The sequence below is a fragment of the Camellia sinensis genome, chromosome 12, assembly GCF_055761805.1.
Source record: "Camellia sinensis isolate YWXY chromosome 12, ASM5576180v1, whole genome shotgun sequence".
Taxonomy (NCBI): domain Eukaryota; kingdom Viridiplantae; phylum Streptophyta; class Magnoliopsida; order Ericales; family Theaceae; genus Camellia; species Camellia sinensis.
The window spans coordinates 154,674,066-154,701,385 of record NC_138972.1 but is presented as its reverse complement, the minus strand read 5'-3'; the positions used below and the strand labels follow the sequence as shown (position 1 = coordinate 154,701,385).

The following is a 27,320-nucleotide window of genomic DNA, read 5'->3' as shown; positions in this document are numbered from 1 at the left end:
AAGTGTGAAATGTGAACAGATCGAACACAGTGCGAAAATTTGATTTATTTCTACTGGAATGTGAACAGATCGAACACAGTAGAAAATTTCAAATGTGAAATAAAACCAAAATCAAGTAATTTGATTTATTTATCTCATATACCTAATGACAACACAGAGAGAACGCGAAAACCTAGAAATAAGGCGATTCTTTAAACCCTAATTAAATTTCTACTCCACTCCATTTTCTTTAAACCCTAATTACTTACTTCAGAGAGAAGGCGATTCTTGGGAAGAAGTTTGGGCACTTCAGGAGGTAGAACCACATGTCTGCAAAATCAACAAATCAATAACCAAAGAGGTCGAAAACTGCTGAATCAATCCGATGGGCAATGTGATCGGAATGCCAGATCTGAACGCCAGATCTCGACCTCCTTCCGAAGATCGATCAGATCAAGCCCTAGATCGAACACATCTCAGCCATTGATGACGTCCTTCAGCAATGCTATCTGATCTCAGATCGGTTGTGAAGCACAGTAGGGAGAGGGAGAGGGAGAGGGAGAGGGAGAGAGAGAGAGAGAGAGGGAGAGGGAGTTGAGGACAACGTTTGGGTAGAGGCAGCCGTGTTTGGTAGGCGTGGGAGAGAGAGGAGAGGGTGTTTGGGCGGGAATAAAACACATCCCAACCATTGATATATATTTGGGATTGATCTCAGCCATTGGATCAAAATGTATCTCACATACATTTTGATACATTTTTCAAAAAGCTTTGTGCCTTATTATATAGATATATATATATATATATAGTGAGAATTGTATCTAAAACCCCCAAATGTTTCGCCCCTTGATTCCATTGATTAATATGTGAAAAATAAAAAAAAAAATGTTTGCTTCTTCAATTCTATACAATAATTATTCTTTGTACTGTGCATTTTAGGTGTTTGATTCTTTGTCTTTTGAATTTTTTTTTTTCATAGAGAATATATCTTGAATGTTGTTAATTGTGTGCGTGTGTATGTGTGTTAGCAAAACCATAATCACATGCTTTGAATTAATGTGCTCTGTGTTGTGAAGGGAGCAAATGAAAAAGATTTTACACTGGTGTTAGCTATCCGGGGCAAAGTTATTTCTTATAATGTCAAGTTCAAGACATTGAAGGAGCTTCATCATTTATCCACAGATGATCTTGATGATTGGGGAGCAAGTTGGTGTAATAATACTTATCAATTCATTAAAAGCCTGTCACCTGTTTGATCATTATCCTACATATTTCTACTTCTTTCTTCAGCAGATGGTATGTCCCTCAATAAACTTTTCCATATTTCTATCTGTTGAAGTATTTGTTATTGTTAGTTTCTTAGTCTGTGATGCTATGCTACTATCATCTTTTGATGTTTAGATTTTTTTTTAAGCTTTCATTACAAATAGATTCCTCATTCATCAATTAAGGCTGAAATACAACTGATGTACATAGCATAGCTCCTGCAGTAATAGAGCATCACTGTGATTATCAATTTTGTTGCCTTTCCTTTTGGGATATTAGTAATAGTCCAAGATGTGATAGGGACCAGTTGGCATGATGTTCTCTACTGCATATATTATACTTCCATGTGTGTCTGTCTGTGTTTTTCTCGAAGTATACAATTCAAATTGGTATGTTGTAGAGTACCACTTTATATAGATTACTAGTCACAAATCCAGAAGTGGAACTGTTTTGAAGGTGAAGTTTTCTTGTCTTCTGCGTTGATATCAGCAATCTGTTCATTATGAGTAAAGTTTGATGAATTATCTTGGTATAACATGTTTGACAGTGCTATAAGAGTAGTGGTGTTGTATTTCTGTGTTATTATTATTGTAGTATATATTTTTTAGGTCTGCAATTCAATTGCATAATACTAAATGTGTTGCATATCTCAATGCATTCAGTCATTTTTCATGCACAGGCACACACTATTTACTTCTTAGCTAAAAAAATGTTTAGTTGTGTGGTCACATCGAACTTCAACATGTTCACATCAAGTACATGAGATGGCAATGGTTTCAGCTATTCAGGAAGCTCAGAAGGATAACCTTAGAAGTTTTAATGATTATATGATGACAGTTTTGGAGGTTAGTATGCCAGAATTGGCTCCATTATATCTTTAGTTCTTTTCCTCTGTATCATCATCCCTATTTTTCAATCCTTCTCATGTTGGTTGTTCCTTGCTAGTTCTAATTTTTCTATTCAGATTACATGGAGTGGCATGTGAACTAAAATTATTTGATTGTTACAATTGGCTATCTCGAAAAAGTTTGATAAATAATGAGATGCTTTCTTTATGTGAATCAACTGACATTTACTTGAGATATGATTTTGTTGTCTATGAATTTCTTATCCTGCTTCTCTTTTATTCATGGATGTAGGAGCTAGTGAATCAATGGTTTGAGGTTTTTTTATATTTTATTTTTTATATTCTTTTCAATTCCACTAACATAATGCCTTCCAAATGTTTCTTTCTGTTAACCATTCCATTCTGAATCCTATGAACAGCTTATTTTGATTGCAATGATTGTGGATCTTTTCTTCATTTTTTTAAGCATATACTCTTTATGAACTTCTGGAACCTGAAAAAGGTTAATATTTCAAAGTGGTTTTAATTTTTTTTAATCAAAATTTGAGTCCTTTTGTGCCTATTAAACTTTTTTTTTTGCCTCCACACATCCCCCTCCTAAAATATTAGATATGATATACATTCAGGGTGCTTCCATTTTTTTTTTTCTTTGATAAATGCTTCCCTTGCTTAAGACATCCATTATTTTCGGGGCAGGACTGGATGGAGAAGACTGTGAACCATGTGGTAATACTGTGCAGTGCCATGTTAGATTTGAGAGTTTTGAAACTATTGTAGTAAATAAATAGGTGAAAACTGGGTATTTTATTATTGCTTGTTGTGTTACTTTTGATTGTGTGGGACTTACTGTGGCAAGAGGATTGGCAAAAAGAAAAACGAGACTTTGTTCAAAGCATGAGCCGAATTTCTACATTACCTAAAACCAATTTGGGTGATTCAAGTACCAGGGGGATTCGTCCAAGTCAAATTATGTCTTTGACTTCAAGCCCTTAGGTTTCATCTGGTCAATCTAGTATAGAGCTTCCACCTCTAGCTAATAAGCCTGTCTATGAGAAAAAATCTGCAGCCTATGCTGAAGTTTTTAAGAATCTCAATAATGCAAGAGAGCGTAGTTTTTCGTTTAAAGTAAGGCCTTTATTCTTAATTTGTAACTTTAAAGTTCTTCTTGCTATCATCTTAAAACATATTCCTTTTTGTCTTTTCCTTCTCTCCTTGGTTCTTCAGATGAAGCTTGTTAGAGGTTTGATTGCTGGTTAGGTTTTATTTTGGTTATGTTGCTTAGTTGGAGTCTTGGGGGAGGTCGTGAGGCTCATGCCACTACAGGAAAACATAGCAAAAAACACGGAGTTTTAGCGACGCCGCGCCCCCAGTCGCAAAAAATGGTTTTTTGCGACGGTAACTGCACCTGTCGCAAATAATAGCCTTTAGCGACGGTACTGACCCGTCGGTAATGAAACCAAGCGGAGGGGTCGGAAATGCGGAAGTATTAGCGACGGTAAATAAAACCGTCGCAAAAAACCTTTTTTTTGAGACGGCATATATCATTTGCGACGGAAATTTGCCGTCGCAAAAAAGGATTAATTCAAACGGTGCCGTTTTGCCTTATATTTGCGACGGTCTACATCATACCGTCGCAAAAAGTCCAAAAAAAAAAACCTTCTTCTTCCTGTTGGCTGCCGCTCGATCCTCCTCCCCAAATCCCTAACTTCACCCCCAAATTCCCCAAACGGCCTACGAGGAAGTCAGCGGTGGTGCGGCGGCGACGGCTCCGGCGACAAGAGTGGTGCTCCGGCGACGACTCTCTCTCCCTCTGCGTATGCTCTCTCTCTCTCTCTCTCTCTCTCTCTCTCTCTCTCTCTCTCGGTCTGTGTATATATATATAAATCTGTCTATATATATATGCAATGTATATAAATATATATATATATATATAAATCTGAAATCTGTCTATATATATATAAATCTGTTTATCTGAAATCTATATATATAAATCTGTCTATATATATATATATATAAATCTGTCTATATATATATATATATAAATCTGTCTATATATATGTATATAAATCTGTTTATTAATAACATACTTTAATTAAGAACATACTTTAATTAATAAATCTGTCTATATATATATGTATATAAATCTGAAATCTGTCTATATATAACAGATTTGTCTCATGGTTATTAATAAATCTGTCTATATATATGTATATATATATATATATAAATCTGTTTATTTTTTAATTATTATCAACATTTATCAATTATTATCAATTAGTGTTTTTAATTTTTTTAATTATTTTTATGGTTGTTTTCATTTATATCTCTTCAACTATTATCATTTTTTTTTCTATTTCATCCATAAATTATCAATTTTACCATTCAATCCTTCAAGTTTTTTATTTTTTTTTATTTTTTCCAAATCATATGCTCTAATTAGAAATAGTTTGTCAAAATCAGTAACAGTAGCAACCTAACATAATGTGAAAAATTTTAATCTTATAATTTAGACAACCACATCATCCGGCCAAACAACTATTTTCTTATTCATATTATATTAGAGCATCTCTATCAAAATAGTTATTTTTATTTTTTTAATTAAAACAGTGATTAAATCACTAAATTTCAACTCCATTGAACTAATAACTATCAAGTTAGCTATTTTAGTTTTCGTAGTTTTGGCTCAGTAAATGCAGTTAGTAGTTTCAGCTAGTCAAACATTAAAAATATATTATTTTTGGTATTTTTTAGTTACTTGTGTTGAGTTTACGAACTTAAGAACGAAATAAATTAAACTAATACTTTAATTGTTTAAATCGTCTCAAATTATATTGGTGTTTAAGAAGATTCAATTACAAATAACCATGAGACAGACTCAATTATAAAGTTTTAATAATAATATAAACTCAATTATAAAGTCATGAAGTTTTATCTTTAACTAATGGGGGTGTTTTTAACCACGGAAAGTCAGTGGAGGTCTGAAAAAACTTTACTAACGAAATAAAATTTTGACAATGGGGGTTTGATATCATACACATGTAATGGTTCGATTACAAATTTAAATTGCAAATGTTTAAATAAGTCATAAAAATATTTAAGAGAAAATAAAAAAAATACAAAAAAAAAAAACAGGATTTTAACCCTTATAATAAAATAAATCTTAAATTTTTAATTTAATTAATTTAAACCTTAAATAGGAATTTTAGACATTTCGTTAATTTGCCAAATAGGATGTCGAGTGAATATTTATGTGTAGGTATTATATTTAGAGTTACTTTGGTGAGATATTCTTGTGGATGTGTACAGATGATGGATAAGAGTTGGATTGATTTGCCAAATAGGATGTCGAGTGAATACATTAATGGGATTGATGAATTCCTTGTGTTTGCCTACACCAATAGGGTTGAAGGTTCGATGATCAGTTGTCCGTGTAGGAAGTGTGAGAATCGATACTATTTTGTACGAGATGGTGTACGGGAGCATCTGATTTTGAATGGTTTTTTAAAAAAATACAAACATTGGATTAATCATGGGGAATCTTACATATCTCTGCATAGTAATCGAGAGAATGAAACATTAGCTAATTTAGCATCCAATATATCACGTCGTGTGCGCTTACATGATAGAAGCATTGGGGGTCTTAAGAGCCACGATAGTCATATTCTGATACAACAACTTATTCCATTGGCTATTCGCAGATCGTTACCGAAGAATGTAATTGAACCCTTGATTGAATTGAGCAATTTCTTTAGACAATTGTGTTCGAAAGTGAATCGTGCGACGGATTTGCAATATATTAAAGATCGTATCGCTGTAACACTTTGTCATCTAGAGAAAATATTTCCTCCGAGTTTTTTTGATATAATGGAGCACTTGCCTATACATCTAGCTGATGAAGCGTTATTGGGTGGAGCGATTCAGTTTCGATGGATGTATCCAATTGAGAGGTATCTTCTTACTTTGAACCAATACATGCGTAATAGAGCTCGTCCTGAAGGATCAATTGCTAAAGGATATCTTATGGAAGAATGCATGAATTTTTGTGCACAATATCTCAGTGATGTGGAAACCAAATCTAGTCGACCCGTGAGGAACTATAGTGGTGCTGATAATTTGGGTCATGCTACTGGTGAAAACACAAGCTTTTATCTTGATAATACTTCTTGGGTACAAGCTCATCGATACATCTTATGCAATACAAGCGCGGTTCAACCATTCATAAAGTAGGTTAAGTCACTCACTCAATATTTTATTATGTTTTATTGAATTTTCAACTAAAATTTTTGTATGGCTAAAATTTCAATCTACACAGCAAACACCTTGAAGTACTTAAGCTCAAAATGCCTCGTGTCGACGATCATCAACTTCGGCGTGAACATTTTGAAACTTTTCACATTTGGTTCAAGGAACATGTATGTATTTAACTCCATAGATTCTAGTTACTTAAGTCGATCTACATTTTAAATTTTACATTTCGTGTTAAATAGGTCCAAACTTTGCGAAGGACTACTGATGTCATACTTTCTGAAGAGATTATTCTATTGGCAAATGGTCCTCATAACCTGGCAAGGAGGTTCAATGGGTATATACTGAATGGGTTTCGGTATTGAGTAAAGGCCATGGATGATCGTCGAGCCACACAAAATTGTGGTGTAGCTTTGAAGGCAGATACCATAAGTTATGCTAGTCGAAAAGACAAGAATCCTCGTCTGGGGTCTGTGTACTATTATGGACAATTGACAGATATTGTTGAGATTCGATATTCCAATGAGAAGAAACATGTGTTATTTAAGTGTGATTGGATTGACAACATTCACGGAAAGAAAGAAGATGTCTTCAATTTCACGTTGGTGAACTTCAATCATTTGTTGTACCGAGATGATCGAATTACCAATGAACCTTTCATCTTGGCGTCCCAAGCAGAGCAAGTTTGGTATGTTGCAGACCCGTTACAACAAGACTGGCAAGTCGTGGTGAAGATGTCTCAAAGAGGTTTATTTGATATGAGTTCAACTGATCCACAAATCGAGCCATACATGAGCCAACAATTGGAAGAAAATATAATGCTTCGTGATGAAGAAGTTGGTTGGGTGAGGGAAGCCGCAGAAGGGGAAACAGTTGATGTTCAAATAGGCTGATATGTAATCAACATTAGTAATTCAATTAAGGCCAAGGTTGTAGTTAATCATCAATTTCTTAATTTACTTTGTCTTTGTAATTGTATTAGTTCAAATCATGTCATATTATAGTTGATAACAAACCATTGTCTATGTTTCTAATGTCAATTAATGTTATATTGCTTGAAGATTATTATGGAAAGGAAGAGGAAGCCTGATCATCCCCGGCGCATGATGTCTGATGTGCTACATAACAGGACATCAGTAGCACCACCATTAGAGGAGGCATCACATCGGCCAGCATCGGAGGGGCCATTAGTGCCACCACCATCTGAGGGGCCATTACCACCGTATCGACCACCATCAGTGGCACCACAGTAGCTACCATGTACTCGGCCTCCACGCCTACCATCGGTGCGTCCACCATCAATGGCACCACAGCAGCTATCATCATCAGCTTATGAGCCATCCGCAGGTATTTAAATTTGCTTTGATTTGCATGAAAATTATTTACACATACATTTATTTATGCTCATTATATATAACTTGTTTATTCTCATTGTATTTTGCAGACCCTTCGACTTCTTCACAACCCACATCAGGTTTATTTGATATGATTTGTATTCACATTATTTAAATTTGCATTTGGTTGTTACCATTGCATATTGTTTATTATTATTGTATATCGCAGGTCATGTTAGTTCTTCATCAACCTCGACTAGGCGTGGTAGAGGATGTGCCAAGGGCATTAAAGAGTGGGGTACTGGTAAAAAGCTGCACATACAATTTGATGGAAATTACTGCCCAATAGGGGATAACGTGGCCAAGTTAACTACTTAACTAGGCATTATTGTCCGGAATGGTAACATTGTTCCTCTTACATTTGTTGACTGGAACAGTGTGCCTGATGATATTGTTGATGCTATCTGGAAGGATGTGAAGGTAAAAGTATATTTTTGTCCACAAATTCGAATTCCAAATTTGTGTTATACTTAGCCTTAAACTTTGTGTTTTATAGGACAATTTGAATATATGTCCAGAGGAGTACAAGCCAATCTGCATGAAAAACTGCAACAACATATGGAAGGATCACAAGAACAAGCTTAAGGCTAAGTATTTCAAGCCTAGAAGCTCTGATCCTAATCTGAAGGATGATGTTCCTATGAACGTTGTGCCAAGCCAGTGGGAACAACTTGTAGAGTATTGGCGTACTTCCGATGCTGAGGTATACAATTACGTTATATTTACGATATGTAAACATACAAATCATATTTACATACTTACATTTGTTGAACTTGTTATAGAAAATTGCAAGTAGGAACGCTAAAAATCGGCGAGCTCACGGCATAGCTCATACCACAGGGCGTACTACTTTCTCTCAGATACGGCATGAGGTTTACATTTTATTGTTTTATTTTTCTATATAAATAAACATTGTATATTTGCAAATTATTTGGATTCTAATTTTCATATTTCTAAAAAAAAATTTAGATGACCAGTAAGGGGGAGTCTACTGATAAGATGAATGTTTGGCTTATGACACGTAGAGTAGATGACCCAGAGGTTATCCAGACCTTGGTAGTTTCCAAACACCTTTGATTGTATTTAAAGTTTATTTTTTGTGTGTCAACCATCTTAATTTCGCGTATACTTGTGTGTCTTATTCAATACAGGATGAGTTTAATCGTCAACTCTCTATGCTACCTGAGGATGGTCGGACTTTGGAGGCTAGGAATGCCATTTTCCATGAGTTGATAGGTCATGACAGACATGGATATTGTCGCACATACGGGAGAATCGTGCCTCGGAGAGTGGTGTATAAGGATGGTGCTGGGCCATCACAGTCAACACCCCATCCATCGACTATTGATCAGATCACGCAGCAGGTTCGTGCTGAGCTAAGGGATGAGTTGAGGGAGGAGCTGCGAGTAGAGTTCTCTACACATTTGCAGCAGATGAGAGCTGAGATGATGGCCCTTGTGTCACAGGGGGCGAGTGTGGATCCCAACAGACAGGTTCCATATAAACATCACAATTGTTTGATAGTTCAATTTTCACTCAAGATTATGTATGAAATTCGAATATGATTAACACATTATGCACTGACTAACATAGGTTCCTGATGCATCGAGTGGCCACCGGGCATTTAGGGAATCTGCAGAAGACGAGAATCCATATACACCACCACCAGAAGATCAGGTATAAAATTTATCTTTGCATTCTAAGCTAAAATGCATCTTTGCGTTCTTTACTTGAATTCGAGGCGTTAACGCCCCAAAATCAGCAAACGGCGTCGGTTTAGGACAAAACTTGGCACACACGACCGCCTAGGCACGAGAGACTTGTGGGAGAAGACGGGGCTCGAATCGGGTTCCCGGTTTGGGAGTTAGAGCCGGATTTCACTTTAGGCAAACTACTTCCTTAAGAAACTTGAATTTGAGGAGTTAACGCCCCAAAATTACCAAACGGCGTCGGTTTAGCACGAAACTTGGCACACACGACCGCCTAGGAACGAGAGACTTGTGGGAGAAGACGGGGCTCGAATCGGGTTCCCGGTTTGGGAGTTAGAGTCGGATTTCACTTTAGGCAAATTACTTCCTTAAGAAACTTCTTTTCGAGGCGTTAACGCCCCAAAATCACCAAACGGCGTCGGTTTAGCACGAAACTTGGTACACACGACCGCCTAGGCACGAGAGACTTGTGGGAGAAGACGGGGCTCGAATCGGGTTCCCGGTTTGGGAGTTAGAGCCGGATTTCACTTTAGGCAAACTACTTCCTTAAGAAACTTGAATTTGAGGAGTTAACGCCCCAAAATTACCAAACGGCGTCGGTTTAGCACAAAACTTGGCACACACGACCGCCTAGGCACGAGAGACTTGTGGGAGAAGACGGGGCTCGAATCGGGTTCCCAGTTTGAGAGTTAGAGTCGGATTTCACTTTAGGCAAACTACTTCTTTAAGAAACTTGAATTCGAGGCGTTAACGCCCCAAAATCACCAAACGGCGTCGGTTTAGCACGAAACTTGGCACACACGACCGCCTAGGCACGAGAGACTTGTGGGAGAAGACGAGGCTCGAATCGGGTTCCCGGTTTGGGAGTTAGAGTCGGATTTCACTTTAGGCAAACTACTTCTTTAAGAAACTTGAATTCGAGGCGTTAACGCCCCAAAATCACCAAACGACGTCGGTTTAGCACGAAACTTGGCACACACGACCACCTACGCACGAGAGACTTGTGGGAGAAGACGGGGCTCGAATCGGGTTCCCGGTTTGGAAGTTAGAGTCGGATTTCACTTTAGGCAAACTACTTCTTTAAGAAACTTCTTTTCGAGGCGTTAACGCCCCAAAATCACCAAACGGCGTCGGTTTAGCACGAAACTTGGCACACACGACCGCCTAGGCACGAGAGACTTGTGGGAGAAGACGGGGCTCGAATCGGGTTCCCGGTTTGGGAGTTAGAGCCGGATTTCACTTTAGGCAAACTACTTCCTTAAGAAACTTGAATTTGAGGAGTTAACGCCCCAAAATTACCAAACGGCGTCGGTTTAGCACGAAACTTGGCACACACGACCGCCTAGGCACGAGAGACTTGTGGGAGAAGACGGGGCTCGAATTGGGTTCCCGGTTTGGGAGTTAGAGTCAGATTTCACTTTAGGCAAATTACTTCCTTAAGAAACTTCTTTTCGAGGCGTTAACGCCCCAAAATCACCAAACGGCGTCGGTTTAGCACGAAACTTGGCACACACGACCGCCTAGGCACGAGAGACTTGTGGGAGAAGACGGGGCTCGAATCGGGTTCCCGGTTTGGGAGTTAGAGTGGGATTTCACTTTAGGCAAACTACTTCTTTAAGAAACTTGAATTCGAGGCGTTAACACCCCAAAATCACCAAACGGTGTCGGTTTAGCACGAAACATGGCACACACGACCGCCTAGGCACGATAGACTTGTGGGAGAAGACGGGGCTCGAATCGGGTTCCCGGTTTGGGAGTTAGAGTCGGATTTCACTTTAGGCAAACTACTTCTTTAAGAAATTTCTTTTCGAGGCGTTAACGCCCCAAAATCACCAAACGGCGTCGGTTTAGCACGAAACTTGGCACACACGACCGCCTAGGCACGAGAGACTTGTGGGAGAAGACGGGGCTCGAATCGGGTTCCCGGTTTGGGTGTTAGAGCCGGATTTCACTTTAGGCAAATTACTTCCTTAAGAAACTTAAATTTGAGGAGTTAACGCCCCAAAATCACCAAACGGCGTCGGTTTAGCACGAAACTTGGCACACACGATCGCCTAGGCACGAGAGACTTGTGGGAGAAGACGGGGCTCGAATCGGGTTCCCGGTTTGGGAGTTGGAGTCGGATTTCACTTTAGGCAAACTACTTCTTTAAGAAACTTGAATTCGAGGCGTTAACGCCCCAAAATCACCAAACGGCATCGGTTTAGCACGAAACTTGGCACACACGACCGCCTAGGCACGAGAGACTTGTGGGAGAAGACGGGGCTTGAATTGGGTTCCCGGTTTGGGAGTTAGAGCCGGATTTCAGTCCAGTCAAAATTATTTACTAAACTATCTTTCTAATTATATAGTTGTCAATTTTTTTTATATTTTTCTATAATTAAAATATTAACACATTATATGGTTTTTAATTATTTTTATCTTGTTTTTTTCAGATATTTCCTGAGTAGCAGTTGGCTTTTTCTGGAATGCGGGCGTATCAAGATTATGACTAATTTTTGTTTTTGTAACCCACGAACGAATGAAGACGAAAACTTTTGATTTTGATTTTGATTTATGTTATTTAAATTTGGGAGCAACATTATGTATGTATTATGCGACGTTATGTAGTGGCATAATTTTTATTGTTATGAATTTTTATTTATGTATTGCTATGAATGGAACAATATTATTAATTTTCATTATTTGTCAATTTTTGTTTATGTACGTATTTATATTATTCTGTAATTTTTCAATTTTTTATACTTATTTTTTATCTAATACAGGTTATTTTAATTTTTTTAATAATTTATCAGCAGGGTTTTTTTTTTTTTTAATTTTTTGAGACGGGAGAAGAACCCGTCGCAAAAACCATTAATAGGCTTTTGCGACGGTACCAACACAGTCGCAAAAGCTGTCTTATTGAATGTACAGGACACCTTTAGCGACGGTAAACCGTGCCGTCGCCAATACTTATAAGATGCTAGAGCCTTTAACGACGGTAATGTTCCCGTCTCAAAAACTCACTTTTAGCGACGGGAATTACGTGCCATCGCGAAAAGTGATTTTTCCCCCATTATTTGCGACGGTAAAAATGCCGTCGCAAAAAACACACCTTACCGTCGCAGAAACTAATGGCGACGGTACTTACCGTCGCGAAAGGTCTTTTGCAACCCCATCTGTCGCGACCCCCCCTTACCGTCGCAAAAAGCCACATTACCGTCGCAAAAGGCATTAGCGACGGCTTCCGGGAGCATTTGCGACGGCCGTTTACCGTCGCAAAAAACAAATTTTTTTGTAGTGTGCCTAATCTTGATCTTCTTGTAGATTTTATTAATTTCATGCATTTGTAAGAACCTTTAGGCCTTTTTGAGTGTTGGCTTGTCACGACCCAAACTCGCCCCTATGGGTTTAGCGTCGTAACCGGCCAGTAATCCTGCTTAACAGTAATAACAATAATACAGAGTAAGGAGATGGCGGAAGCCAAACAGTAAATAAAAGATGTCCAATGAGCTGTGAAAATCTGAATAGAGAAAAAGACTTTTATGAACAAGCCACATCCATAACCAAAACATATATACATACATCATATAAAAATAACATCCAGGTTAGGGACCAAGTCCCGTCACCATAATTGTACAGTCAAATCTTATTCAGTCGGTACAAACAGAAACAAAATGGTGATTCTGAACACTCCAAAACAGCCTTAGCTTGAACGAACTCGGAACCTCAAAGTGAGGCACGAGGGTTGGCTTGACAAAACGAGAGCTTAACTTGACGCTCTTAGCTTCAGTCCGGGGCATGGACACCTACATATAAATATAAACAGTGAGCTAAAGCCCAGTGAATAACGAATGCGTAAAGGGATTAAGAACGAATATCCTTTCATTAATTAAAACAGTCGTTTGCATCAGAAAATCATTTATTCAATCGGTGGCTCATATTTCATGCCATATCAGTCGTTTAGAATTCATAACAGTCATACATGGTACGTTCAATAGCAAAACAATACAGTAGGTCTTAATAGACCGAACAGTCAGTTGATGGCCATCAAAACAGTAAACAGTAGTAGTTCCAAACATTAGAACTGACAGAGATCTCTGTAACAGTAGCAGTAACAGTAACAATAACAGTAACAGTCAGTTGCTCTGGATGCCACGAGTACAGTTCATAAAATAGGACAAACATTCATTCAGTAAACAATATCATTTCAGAAAGCAGTACAGTTAATCATTCAGAAAATATTTATAATTTATCATAACTTTACAATATTGTTACTCACAGAGTACTGGGCTACAGACAGGCTAGTCAGCGTCCTCAGGTGCTAACCTTACACAATTGCAGAACGAACACATACACTAAGTTACACACTTGAGATTAATAGCTTAGCCCCTTAACTTGACTTGATGTGGTTCTATAACATTATTCTCATTAAGATGCCTTAAACTTGGCCTAAGAATGCCTAGGAATGAGGATGCAAAAATACACTTTAAAACACTTTTCAAATTTTGCTGAAAACAGGGGTCTCGCTCGAGCGTGGCTTTCCCCGCTCGAGCGGACATGCAGACAAAGAGACTCCGCTCGAGCGTGACTTCCCTCGCTTGAGTGGACTGCAAACTTGTGAAAAGTACTGGATGCACGTTTTTCACGCTCGATGGACGCTCGACCCACGATCGAGCGTGAGACTCAGACTCTCGCCCGAGCGGACTGCAAAACACAAGAACTTCTGGGCATATGCATTTTACGCTCGAGCGTAACTTCCTACGCTCGAGCGGAAGTGCATGTACTCAGAGTGTACGCTCGAGCGTGAAGTCCTCCGCTCGAGTGTGGATAAAAAATCTGGAATTTCCAGATTGATCTCAAAGCACAAAACTCAAGCATTAAAGTTTCAAAATCGATTTTTTTGGGCTAATTTTTTGGAAAACACTTAGAAACCCATAATACAACATGTTTCAAAGATTATTTTATAAAATCAAGCCCAAAGGTGTGACAATTGAACACAATTTTTGAATGAAACTTTATGAACATAGCAAGAACACAACATGCATGAGTCCTAAAGAACTCCAATGCTCCAAAACATGGTCAAATGCAAGATTGAACTTTCAAACATGGTGAATTCATGGACTACAACCAAAATATGGACATGTATGTGGAAATTCTCATGTAAATGATTTCAAAACTCAATGATATGGACATGCATGCACACATTGCTACTCAATTCAACTCTTTAGGCTATAACTTGACTGTAATCTCCAATCTTTCCATGAACCATGCAAGAAACAACTCAAATTCATGTTCAAGAGGGTGAGTTTCCTACCTTAGGCCTTGGGTTCCAAGTATGCTAGCTCAATTTTGCAAATTCTCTTCAATTCCTCAAATTTTCCAAGCCAATTCTTGATGAAATCAATTTTCTCCTACTCTCCCTCTCTCTCACGGTTTGCTCAAGAAGATGGATGAAGAAATGATGTAAAAATAAGCTCCAAACAATGACTCTAAAGGTGGCCCACTCAATGGCAAAGATGTAATAATTCAAGCTAATATAATTTAACTTCATTTATTCAAATTTAATCATTCCAAATCGAATTTTAATTAAACCTACCATAAAATCCCATAAATCCTAATTAGCACATAACACTAATCAATTTCTGAATTGGTTGCCGATAAGGCTTTCAATTTGCAATTCGAAATCAAAACATGAACAGATCATTAAATGACAAACAGATAAAAATGCAATTAAAGCAACACACTCATGCAAACAGATTAGGATTTTATTCTAATCAATTACTTATCATGCTCAATCACAGTTTAACACTAATTAGAGGTGAGGGTTGTCACAGTCTTCCCTCCTTAAAAGAGTTTAGTTCTCCAAACTCGGATTACCTTCATTTTTGGAAGAACACTGGGTTCAGGGGGAACAATTCAAGCTATCTTTTCATCGTATCATCTTCCCTTTCTGACGTGGCATAAACGCCACCATGGTTTTGCCAATCCACTTTCACTAATGGAATTTCTTTATTTGTCAACTTCTTGATTCGTCGGTTTACAATTTGAATAGGCCATTCTTCATAAGTGTAGTCATCACTTAGCACTACAGGGGTAGGCTCAATAACATGGAAGGGATCCAGGAGATAATCCCTCAACATTGAAATATAAAAGACATTATGCATATGCTCTATTTCAGGAGGACGCGCTACTTGGTACTTCACTGGATTAATCTTTTCAATGATTTCATACGGCCCAACATATCTCAGTGCTAGTTTGTCCTTAGCCCCCAAACGAGTCTGTCCTTTCATAGGTGTCACTTTAACAAAAACATGATCACCCACTTCATATTCCCTGTCTCGCCTTCGCACATCCGCATTAACTTTTCTGTCGGCTTTGTGCGATTTTCAATCTTTGTTGAATCAGTTTCACCTTTTTTGTGGTCTCATGTACAATCTCGGGCCCGAGTAAAGGCCCGTCTCCAACTTCTACCCAGTAAATAGGAGATCGGTATTTTCTGCCATATAAAGCCTCGAAAGACGCCATACCAATGCTCGAGTGAAAACTGTTGTTGTAGGCGAATTCAGCTAAAGGTAAATGACTTTCCCAATTTCCTTGGAAATCCAGAACACACATACGCAATAAGTCTTCCAGAGTTTGGATGGTTCTTTCAGATTGGCCATCTGTCTGAGGATGGTATGCATTACTCAGTCTCAATTCCGTACCCAATGCTGTTTGCAGACTTTGCCAAAATCTCGATGTAAACTTTGAGTCCCTATCAGAAACAATAGATATAGGCACTCCATGTAATCTGACAATCTCATCAATATAAATTGTAGCCAATTTGTCCGCGTTATAAATTGTTTTGACAGGTAAAAAGTGAGCGGATTTAGTCAATCGATCAACAATAACGCAAATTGAATCCATACCTTTACTGGAGTGAGGCAGTCCAACAATGAAATCTATAGTAATATGTTCACATTTCCACTCCGGTATTGGTAAGAGCTGAAGTAAGCCTGCGGGTCGTTGATGTTCAGCTTTGACTTGTTGGCAATGTAGACATTTCGACACAAACTCGGCAATTTCTTTCTTCATTCCCGACCACCAGAAATTAAGTTTCAAGTCTTGGTACATTTTTGTATTTCCTGGATGGATGAAAAGTTTTGAGTTGTGGCCTTCCTGCAAAACTCGCTTTTTCAGTTCAGAATCATTTGGTACACACAACCTTCCCTGAAATTTCAATACATTGTTTTCAAATTCAATGCCTGGCCTTGGTTTGGATTCCCGTTCATTAAAAACCTTTTCCAAAAAGTCATCTAGGTATTGTTTCCCTTTAATCTCCTCAATAAGTGCCGGTTGAACAGAAATAGCAACCAATATCCCACCTTGTTCTCGTAGAACAATCTCAATTTCGAATTTCTCAAGATCACACAGCAGTTCTTTTTGTCTGGTGAGTAAACAGGCCAAATTTCTAATTGATTTTCGACTAAGTGCATCGGCAACGGTGTTAGCTTTCCCCGGGTGGTACAAAATTTGCAAATCGTAGTCTTTTATCAGTTCTAACCATCTCTGTTGTCTCATGTTCAACTCTTTCTGTGTGAAGAAGTATTTTAAACTCGTGATCGGTGCACACCTCACATGTTGTCCCATATAAGTAGTGGCGCCAAATTTTCAATGCAAATACCACTGCGGCAAGTTCTAAATCATGAGTGGGGTAGTTCTTTTCATGCGGTCTCAGTTGTTGGGAAGCATACGCAATAACTTTACCATTCTGCATTAATACACATCCCAAACCCTTATAAGAAGAATCACTAAAAATAGTAAATCCATCCGTACTTGAGGGTAGGGTAAGAATCAATGCAGTCACAAGTTGAGTCTTTAATTCATGGAAAGCTGATTCTCTCTGACCAGTCCAGTTAAATGATGTTCCTTTTCGAGTCAACTGAGTCAATGGTAAAGCAATTTTGGAGAAGTCTCTTACAAACCTCCTGTAGTATCCGGCTAAACCCAAGAAACTTCAGATTTCAATAACATTAGTCGGTCTGGGCCAATTTACCACTGTTTCAACCTTCTGTGGGTCAACGGAGATGCCATCCTTACTAATCACATGTCCCAAAAACATCACATTACCAAGCCAAACTTCACACTTTGTTAGTTTTGCATATAGTTTCTATTCTCTTAAGGTCTATAAAACAATTCTCAAATGACGTTCATGTTTTTCCTTACTCTTGGAATAAATCAAAATGTCATCTATAAAAACAACCACAAATTCATCGAGGAATGGCTTGAAAATTCTGTTCATAAGGTCCATAAATGCGGCAGGCGCATTAGTAACTCCGAAAGGCATAACAAGAAATTCATAATGTCCGTACCTCGTTCGGAAGGCGGTCTTTTCATTGTCCTCTGTTTTAACTATCAACTGGTGATATCTGGATCTAAGGTCAATTTTGGAGAAAACCTGAGCACCTTGCAACTGGTCAAATAAATCATCAATACGAGGCAGTAGGTATTTGTTTTTCACTGTTACCTTGTTCAATTCACGGTAGCCAATGCAGAGTCTTAGCAAGCCGTCTTTCTTTTTCACAAATAAAACTAGCGCGCCCCACGGTGATGTACTGGGCCTATTGAACTTCTTATCCAGCAATTCTTGTAGCTGAATTTTCAATTCATTCAATTTGGTAGGTGCCATTCTGTACGGAGCTTTGGAAACTGGCTGTGTACCCAGTAACACTTCAATAGTGAACTCAATCTCCCTATCAATCAGATCCCCTAGCAAGTCATCTGGAAAAACATATGGGAATTATCTGACTATAGGAATACTGTCTACCTTAGTTTTAGTATCAACAGGTACAATTAATATGCAACATAAATACCCTTTACACCCTTTTTTAATTAATTTAAAAGCCTTCATGGACAAGATCAGATATGGGGGAGGTACTACACCAACTCCGTTAAATACAAATTCAGGCAATCCAGGTGGACGAAAAACAACTTGTTTCGTTATACAGTCTATGGAAGCATGATATTTCGTTAACCAGTTCATTCCCAAAATCACATCGAAATGATCAATATTCATAGGCAGTAAATCAATATACAAAAGTGCATCCCCAATAACAATCTCACATGTAGGATACACATAAGCACAAGTCATGGGTCTCCCAGTAGGTGAAGATACAACTAACAAATAGTTCATGGGTTCTAGTGGTCTATTTAATTTTCGTGAAAAAGCATGTGAGACAAATGAATGTGTAAATCCCGAATCAATCAGAATATAAGCATTTTGGGCACAAATTGAGAGTATACCTGACACAACTATCTCAGTATTCTGCACGTCTCCCGATACAAGTGCAAACACCCGGCCTTGCCTTAAAGGCTCATTTCCAGTAACTTTGGGATTGGGTTTCGGTGTAACAGTAGATGTTGCGGCACTAGCTGTAGCCTTACTATTGCCTTGAGACGTGGAAGGGCAATTTTTGACCATGTGGCCCACCTTGCCACACCTGTAACATGCACCAGAAATCTTGTAGTAAACCCTCTTATGTCTTTTGCCACATTTGGAGTAGGGTGGTATGGAACTGTTTCCCTGACTAGAATTACTTGTTGACCCTATGTTTTGCTTTTTGTTCAATGAGTTATTCTGACCCTTTTTGAAATTGAAGCCTTGCCTCTTACCCCGCCATTCAGTCACTGGTGTCTTAGTTTGTTGTAATGCAATGACATTCGCCTCGGCCATAATTGCTTGGTTGAGAACATCCACATATTTGAGTAGTTTCAAAATATTGATTCGATCCAGTATCTCTACATTAAGCCCGCCTTCAAACTTTCTGGCCTTCTTATAATCAGTATCAACCATGTGTGGTGGATATCGGGCGAGTTCAGTGAACTTAGACTCATATTCTGCTACTGACATGGTACATTATTTCAACTGTTCAAATTCAGTTACCTTGCGGTCTCGGACACACTGGGGAAAGTATTTTTCAAAAAAAGATTCTTTAAACTGAGCCCATGTCATAGCATTGTTGGTGTCACAGACGAGCATCCACCACCGTCTGACCTCTTCTTGTAAAGTAAAGGTAGCCAGTAATACCTTATGTGCCTCCGAACAAGGAAACATTTCGAACAATTTTTTAGTTTCTAGAACCCATGCTTCGGCCTTTAGTGGTTCAAGGCCTCCTTGGAATGATGGTGGTTTCATTTTGCTGAACTTCTGTGTCAAAGCAATTACATCATCATGAACATTTGGTTTCGGTTGTACTGGAGGAGGTGGGGGCTGTTGGTTCTGTTGTTGTCTTAGGGCCTTAGTCAACAGCTCAACCGTTCTTTCTAACCTTGCAATTCTTGCCTCAGATGATTCAGACTCATCAGCATTTCTTGCATTCTCCATTTCACTATATGCAATATGGTAATAATAAACATAGGAAATTGCCTACTTAAGCACATTAGCACAAGTATTCATATCATAGCCACACACATTTTCTCATGCTCATGCAATGCCCTAATTACTTTTCTAGGACATCCTATAGCTCATTTGGACACGTGTGTGCGGTATAACTCGTGCTCTGATACCACTCTGTCACGAGCTAAACCCGTCCCTATGGGTTTAGCATCGTAACTGGCCAGTAATCCGTGATTACCAAAGGCCTGCTTAACAGTAATAATAATAATACAGAGTAAGGGGCTGGCGGAAGCCAAACAGTAAATAAAAGATGTTCAATGAGCTGTGAAAATCTGAATGGAGAAAAAGACTTCTATGAACAAACCACATCCATAACCAAAACAAATATATATACATTATATACAAATAACATCCAGGTTAGGGACCAAGTCACTTCACTATAACTGTACAGTCAAATCTTATTCAGTCGGTACAAAACAGAGACAAAAGGGTGATTCTGAACACCCTAAAACAGCCTTAGCTTGAACGAACTCGGAACGTCGAAGTGAGGCACGAGGGTTGGCTTGACAAAACGAGAGCTTAACTTGACGCTCCTAGCTTCGGTCCGAGACATGGGCACCTACATATAAATATAAATAGTGAGCTAAAGCCCAGTGAATAACGAATGCATAAAGGGGTTAAGAATGAATGTCCTTTCATTTTGCATCAGAAAATCAGTTATTCAATCGGTGGCTCATATTTCATGCCATATCAGTCGTTTAGAATTCATAACAATCATACGTGGTACGTCCAATAGCAAAACAGTACAGTAGGTCTTAATAGACTGAATAGTCAGTTGATGGCCATCAAAACAGTAAACAGTAGTAGTTCCAAACATTGAAACTGACAGAGATCTCTGTAACAGTAGTAGTAACAGTAGCAGTAGCAGTAACAGTCAGTTGCTCTGGATGCCACGAGTATAGTTCATAAAATAGGACAAACATTCATTCAGTAAACAATATCATTTCAGAAAGCAGTACAGTCAATTATTCAGAAAATAATTATAATTTAACATAACTTTACAACATTGTTCTCACAGAGTACTAGGCTACAGACAGGCTAGTCAGCGTTCTCGGGTGCCGACCCTACACAGTTGCAGAATGAACACATACACTAAGTTACACACTTGAGATTAATAGCTTAGCCCCTTAACTTGACTTGATGTGGTTCTATAACATTATCCTCATTAAGATGCTTTAAACTTGGCCTAAAAATGCCTAGGATGGAATGAGGATGCAAAAATGCACTTTAAAACACTTTTCAAATTTTGCTGAAAACAGGGGTCACGCTCGAGCGTGGCTTTTCCTGCTCGAGCGGACATGCAGACAAAGAGGCTCCGCTCGAGAGTGACTTCCCTCGCTCGAGCGGACTACAAACTTGTGAAAAGTACTGGATGCACGTTTTTCATGCTCGATGGACGTTCGACCCACGATCGAGCGTGAGACTCAGACTCTCGCTCGAGCGCAGGTTACCACACTCAAGCGGACTGCAAAACACAAGAACTTCTGGGCATATGCATTTCATGCTCGAGCGTGACTTCCTACGCTCGAGTGGAAGTACATGTACTCAGAGTGTACGCTCGAGCGTGAAGTCCTCCACTCGAGCGTGGATAAAAAATTTGGAATTTCCAGATTGATCCCCAAGTACAAAACTTAAGCATTAAAGCTTCAAACTCGATTTTTCTGGGCTAATTTTCTGGAAAACACTTAGAAACCCATAGTACAACATGTTTCAAAGATCATTTTATAAAATTAAGTCCAAAGGTGTGACAATTGAACATAATTTTTGAATGAAACTTTATGAACATAGCAAGAACACAACATGCATGAGTCCCAAAGAACTCCAATGCTCTAAAACATGGTCAAATTCAAGATTGAACTTTCAAACATGGTGAATTCATGGACTACAACCAAAATATGGACATGCATGTGGAAGTTCTCATGTAAATGATCTCAAAACTCAATGATATGGACATGCATGCACACATTGCTACTCAATTCAACTCTTTAGGCTATAACTTGAGTCTAATCTCCAATCTTTCCATGAACCATGCAAGAAACAACTCAAATTCATGTTCAAGAGGGTGAGTTTCCTACCTTAGGCCTTGGGTTCCAAGTATGCTAGCTCAATTTTGCAAATTCTCCTCAATTCCTCAAATTCTCCAAGCCAATTCTTGATGAAATCAATTTTCTCCTTCTCTCCCTCTCTCTCACGGTTTGCTCAAGAAGATGGATGAAGAAATGATGTAAAAATAAGCTCCAAACAATGACTCTAAAGGTGGCCCACTCAATGGCAAAGATGTAATAATTCAAGCTAATGTAATTTAACTTCATTTATTCAAATTTAATCATTCCAAATCGAATTTTAATTAAACCTACCATAAAATCCCATAAATCCTAATTAGCATATAACACTAATCAATTTCTAAATCGGTCGCCGATAAGACTTTCAATTTGCAATTCGAAATCAAAACATGAACAAATCATTAAATGACAAACAGATAGAAATGCAATTAAAGCAACACACTCATGCAAACAACTTAGGATTTCATTCTAATCAATTACTTATCATGCTCAATCACAGTATAACACTAATCAGAGGTGAGGGTTGTCACAGTCTTCCCTTCTTAAAAGAGTATGGTCCTCCAAACTCGGATTACCTTCATTTTTGGAAGAACACTGGGTTCAGGGGGAACAATTCAGGATATCTTTTCATCATATCATCTTCCCTTTCTGACGTGGCATAAACGCCACCATGGTTTTGCCAATCCACTTTCACTAATGGAATTTCTTTATTTCTCAACTTCTTGATTCGTCGGTTTACAATTTGAATAGGCCATTCTTCAAAAGATTTTATTTTGATTTTACTAAATGCTTAGAAATCTATAGTATCAACAGATTAATGGTTTGTAATTTGGTGATAGTTAGGAGTGTTGCAGGCTGCTTTTTAATGTTTTAGACGCATGCTGATGTTTCATGTACTCTCCCCCCTCTTCCTTCTTTCTTTTGAAGTTTTGGTGATAGTTTAATGAACTTTCATAATGCCATGGACTTGTGATTGCTAACCGATTGTAATTTCTCTGTGATTCCATTGTAATTTCTAACCTGTTGTAATTTCTCTGTGATTCCATTTCATGTAGAACCACAAAAATCCATCGAAGAGATTGCAAAAGCTCTAACTGGTTCACTTATTTCTTTGAAGGTATTGAATTTCATTGTTCATGTATGCTATCAATGTTATTGTGTCATTTTCTATTACATATATCTTGTCTCTCAAGTGAGTACTTGAGAAGCACTTTTGAGTGTGTATTCAAGATTTTCACAAAACCAGTAACACACTGGAAGCATATGTTTTAAATTTCTACCGCACAAGTTGGCCCCTTAATGCATGGCTGTAAATCATGTATATCTCATGTTCAGGAAAGATATAACTGATGGCATCAAAACAGTTTATATCATTTAGAGACCATGGTTAAGGGGAAAAAAATGATAGATCCAGAAATTGTTATTAAAGGTTAGGATGGTTACTGAAGCTAAGGGGTATGCAAGACCATATTAATTAGAGTTGGGGAGTCAGTGGGATGAAAGTGTGACTTCTAAAGTTTTGGTGCAAATCCTGTAAGACTGAATAATGTTCATTATAAGGATGGCCCGTTAAAAAAAAAAAAAAAAACCTACAGTGTATTGCAGAAGGAAAGTTAAAACTTGGAGTAAGACAGAACTTTAGCTTTATGATTTCATTCCCAAGAGTAATCTGCATGTCTTCAATGATCATTTTAAGTGAAAAGGACCAAATAGAAGCTGGGAAATTGTGCTTTTAAGTTTCATTGGTCAAATCAATGCAAAGAGAGGAGAGCATACAACTCTATTATATTTATGGGTGTGCTAATATTTGAAAGGTGAGAGAAACAGTAAAGCATGCGATAATATAATAGGGAGAAATGAAATTTTTTTAACATTTGGACCATCTTGTAGAATTTCTTTGGCATTTCTTCTATTTCTGCTATGTCTTTTCGAAAGAATAAATGTCTTATGTTCATTTGTATTGATGTTTCTTGCTTTAGTTTTTCTCTAAAGGCTTTAGGTCCCTCATGCAACTGTTTGGCCTTGATTTTATATTTGTATGAGTTGGGCAGCATTTAAGTTGCTTATAAATGTTGAAGTTGCAGAGTACTTATCACAATCATGAAATGGAAAATCTTTTCATTTTTAGGTTACTTTGTTTACTTTCCTCCCTAAACAAGTACTAATCCACAAATCACCTTAGCATTATGGGATGAAAACAAAACTTTGATCATTCTTAATTATTCTAGATAATCCAAGCAGACCAAGAGAACAGGAAATTGGTATTCTCCGAAAAGGAAGCAATGTGGTATCAATAGATTAATGGTTTATAATTTGGTGATAGTTAGGAGTGTTGCTGGCTGCTTTTTAATGTTTTTGATGTAGGCTGATGTTTCATGTACTCTTCCCCCTCTTCCTTCTTCTTTTTGAAGTTTTGGTGTGGAAGTCACTCTGTTGAAGTTGTGTACTATATTTTGGTCGTGATTGCATCTACCAATTAAGTCAATTACTAAAATCATATGGATTTGTGATCAATTTACTATTTTTCTCTTCTCATTAACCTGCTACAGTTTTCAAGGGTGATTATGAGAGTTTGGGCCTTGATGCTTCTAGTGGGAAATTAGTTAGCATGCAGAAGATATGACATCTAATTCAGGTACACTGCTTGCTTTCTGTTCTACTTATAGTTTGCTAATTGCTATTCTGGAAGCTTATAATGGCATTAGTCATGGTTCTCTTTGTAATGCAATTGTTTATGGATGAATTGAATTATATGATAGACACTGATGGGTGATTGGTCAACTGTTCCAAGGGATGTTTTGGTGCAAGGCGCCACCTCAAATGGGGGCATGAGAAATATATCATTGATACAATACAAAGTCATCCTGCACAGGTAATAAATTATTTTTAATGTTTGTTTCTCATCCTAGCATCTAATAATTCATTGGTGTACTTTCAGCTTTGAAACTTGTACTCTTGCACTCCTAATGTATAATTCTGGTGCTTCTTCAAATTATCTGTTTGGATAATATATAAGGTAAAAAAAACTGAAGTATTTGAGAATGGCTTCTTGGATTTTTAAGAAAAAATGAGCAAAAAAGTAGAGATAATGGGAAGGTATTTTTGACTTTTTTAAATTTCTTGATCATTTCTTAATACCTCAAGAAATATTTTTGCCCTTGAGTCGTAGGTTTTTGTACTTATGTGAAGTTTCCTTTATCATGTAGATAAGAAATGCAAAAGGGTTAGTTGCTCCAGGTATTGTTGCAGGTTTAGGTCCCTTAACACAAACATTGGGCACCCTTGTCCCTGTGATAGGAGGAAGTGGATTTGCTACAGCTGCAGTTGCAACTGCTATAGAAACTGTTGTCGGTAGTTTTAGATAATCTCTTAATAGTTGTTGATATGTTTAGAAAGTTAGATATGCATAGTTTTGGATGGTTTAAACTTTTTGTACAATTTAGAACTTAAGGATATAGTTTTCGAATGTTTAAAATATATAGACAATTGTTGAACGTTTATAATTTATAGATATAGTTTCTTTTTGATGTTTCAAATAATATTTTGGTGCCTGATTAATGTTTTGTGATGCTTGTTTGTAATATTTGTTAGATTGTACAAAATTGGTCAAATAGAACCTGCTGAATTTTTATTTTTATTTTTTTAAAAAACTGCATATTCTACGGCAAGCATAATAAGTCGTTGTATTACATATTTTACGGCGCACAATTAGCGTCGTTATTTGTCTCACCAATTAACGGCATGCAAAAGTAGTAGTAGAAAAAGTAACAACACACAAAATCTGCCGTTAAATAGTTTTTAACGGCGTACTATAGCATGTCATAGAAAAAGTAACAATGACGCACAAAATCCGCTGTTAAATAGTTTTTAACGGTGTACGACGCATGTCGTTGAAAGTGAATGACTTTCCATGACTGGTCATAATATGACGCGCGTGTACATCGTAGAAGGGTTTTTCCGGCGTGCATTGGGTGCCGTAAAAACCTTTTTTTATTGTAGTGTCAACTAGTAAACTATCTGAAACTTACCTAAGTTGGTTCATAAATATACAATGTCTGAACTGCAGTTTAAAAGGGAATTTAGATCAGTGTTCCATCGTTATTAGGTTTTCATTGAAGCTTTTAATTATATGGATCATTGGATGAATCTTGAATCTGATTCAATAAGGCTCGCTAGTCAATCAAGAATTTCTCAACCTTGATGTAAGTTATTGCACAAAGCCAATTGCTCATAGAATCTTGTTATTTGAATGTACAGGTAAAGGAGGCAATCATTTCATTTTTTATATTGATGGAACATGGCAAAGCTACTCAACAGGTATTTTGCATTACTTCCTTGCTGCCTATTGCAATGTTCATTTACCGATTCCAGTATTATCTGCAAAATTGTTAATGCATGACTCGTGATACTGTGACATAGGATCTTGACCTGCAGTGTGAAGAACTAATCGTGGAAGAATTTGGTGAGAGATGTAATTTTGATGTGGATGATGCAGTTTAGAAACTAGATAAATTAGGCATTGTTGCTCGGGTGAGATCATCTTTTTCTCCTTCCTGGTAACGTGGGTGGTACTTGAATTAATATGTTATTCTCTCTTCAATTCAAATGAATTTTTGTGGGTTTAACACTAGTAAGGGGATACACTGAGCGGAAACCTTACCCTTGCCAAGGGATCTAGCTTTGCTAGAGATATGGTTTGTTCATTGAACTGGATAAATTATGGCCCTAGTGCGATGCTTTTATCTCTGCCTATGGAACACGTACGGTGTACGTTTTTGTAGTTGCATACAGATAATTTGATAATATTACTCTCTATAGGATAGAGTTTTAGTAGAGCATTCTTTATGCAAATCGTAACTGATACCTGTTGAGCTAAATATCGTTATGTCATTTTTTTTTTTTTTTTTGTGTGGCTTTGTTCTCTTGATGAGAGTCAATATTTCAAAACAGGATTCGATTGGAAGATATTACTGTGTCAGTCTTAAGCATGCTAATGAGATCATTGGCACAACCACTGAGGAGCTTGTCCTTAAGGCTAAACAGAGTGCTATTGCTCCTTGATGTTATTTTTGGAACCTAAGCTGCTGCTGCTACTCCCATGTCTGGCTGAGAGAGTGCTTTGAAATTCTCTACCTAAGATCTCCACATGCAATGCAACAATACCTTTACTTACATGGATGCGTGCCCAGGGTTTGTTTTCTTTTTCACTAGTCCATTAGGATATGTATAGAGTGAGCTTTTCATCCGTTTTTCTTTTTATAAATTTATTTATCATTTAATTTTTCTTTTACTTTGTCTGCTTGACTTTCCAAGGTTTCCTGAATAATGTAAATGTTTATGTTGCCATTTTATGGGAAAACCTTTTCAATAACACAGATTCAACAGCATTTGGTTAAGTTTTTA

General features: G+C 37.7%; 1 protein-coding gene and 1 long non-coding RNA gene across 7 annotated transcripts; both read left to right on the top strand.

Moving 5' to 3' along the window:
• The first annotated feature begins 1,994 nt into the window (after positions 1–1,994).
• On the top strand, positions 1,995–27,320 carry LOC114311171 (uncharacterized). 6 transcript variants are annotated; one of them, XR_014347556.1, is made up of 7 exons: positions 1,995–2,087; positions 22,973–23,034; positions 24,467–24,552; positions 24,709–24,789; positions 26,175–26,234; positions 26,337–26,447; positions 26,868–27,320. It is a non-coding gene; the product is annotated as an uncharacterized LOC114311171 (long non-coding RNA). The 6 variants fall into 6 exon arrangements; XR_014347554.1 differs by having other exon boundaries at positions 24,677–24,789; XR_014347552.1 differs by having other exon boundaries at positions 26,337–27,320.
• On the top strand, positions 8,054–9,489 carry LOC145804307 (uncharacterized). Its single transcript, XM_082897995.1, has 6 exons — positions 8,054–8,148; positions 8,225–8,431; positions 8,511–8,600; positions 8,698–8,784; positions 8,880–9,221; positions 9,322–9,489. Exons 2-6 carry the CDS (start codon positions 8,267–8,269, stop codon positions 9,409–9,411), a joined length of 774 nt encoding a protein of 257 aa, XP_082754121.1. The 5' UTR covers positions 8,054–8,148; positions 8,225–8,266; the 3' UTR covers positions 9,412–9,489.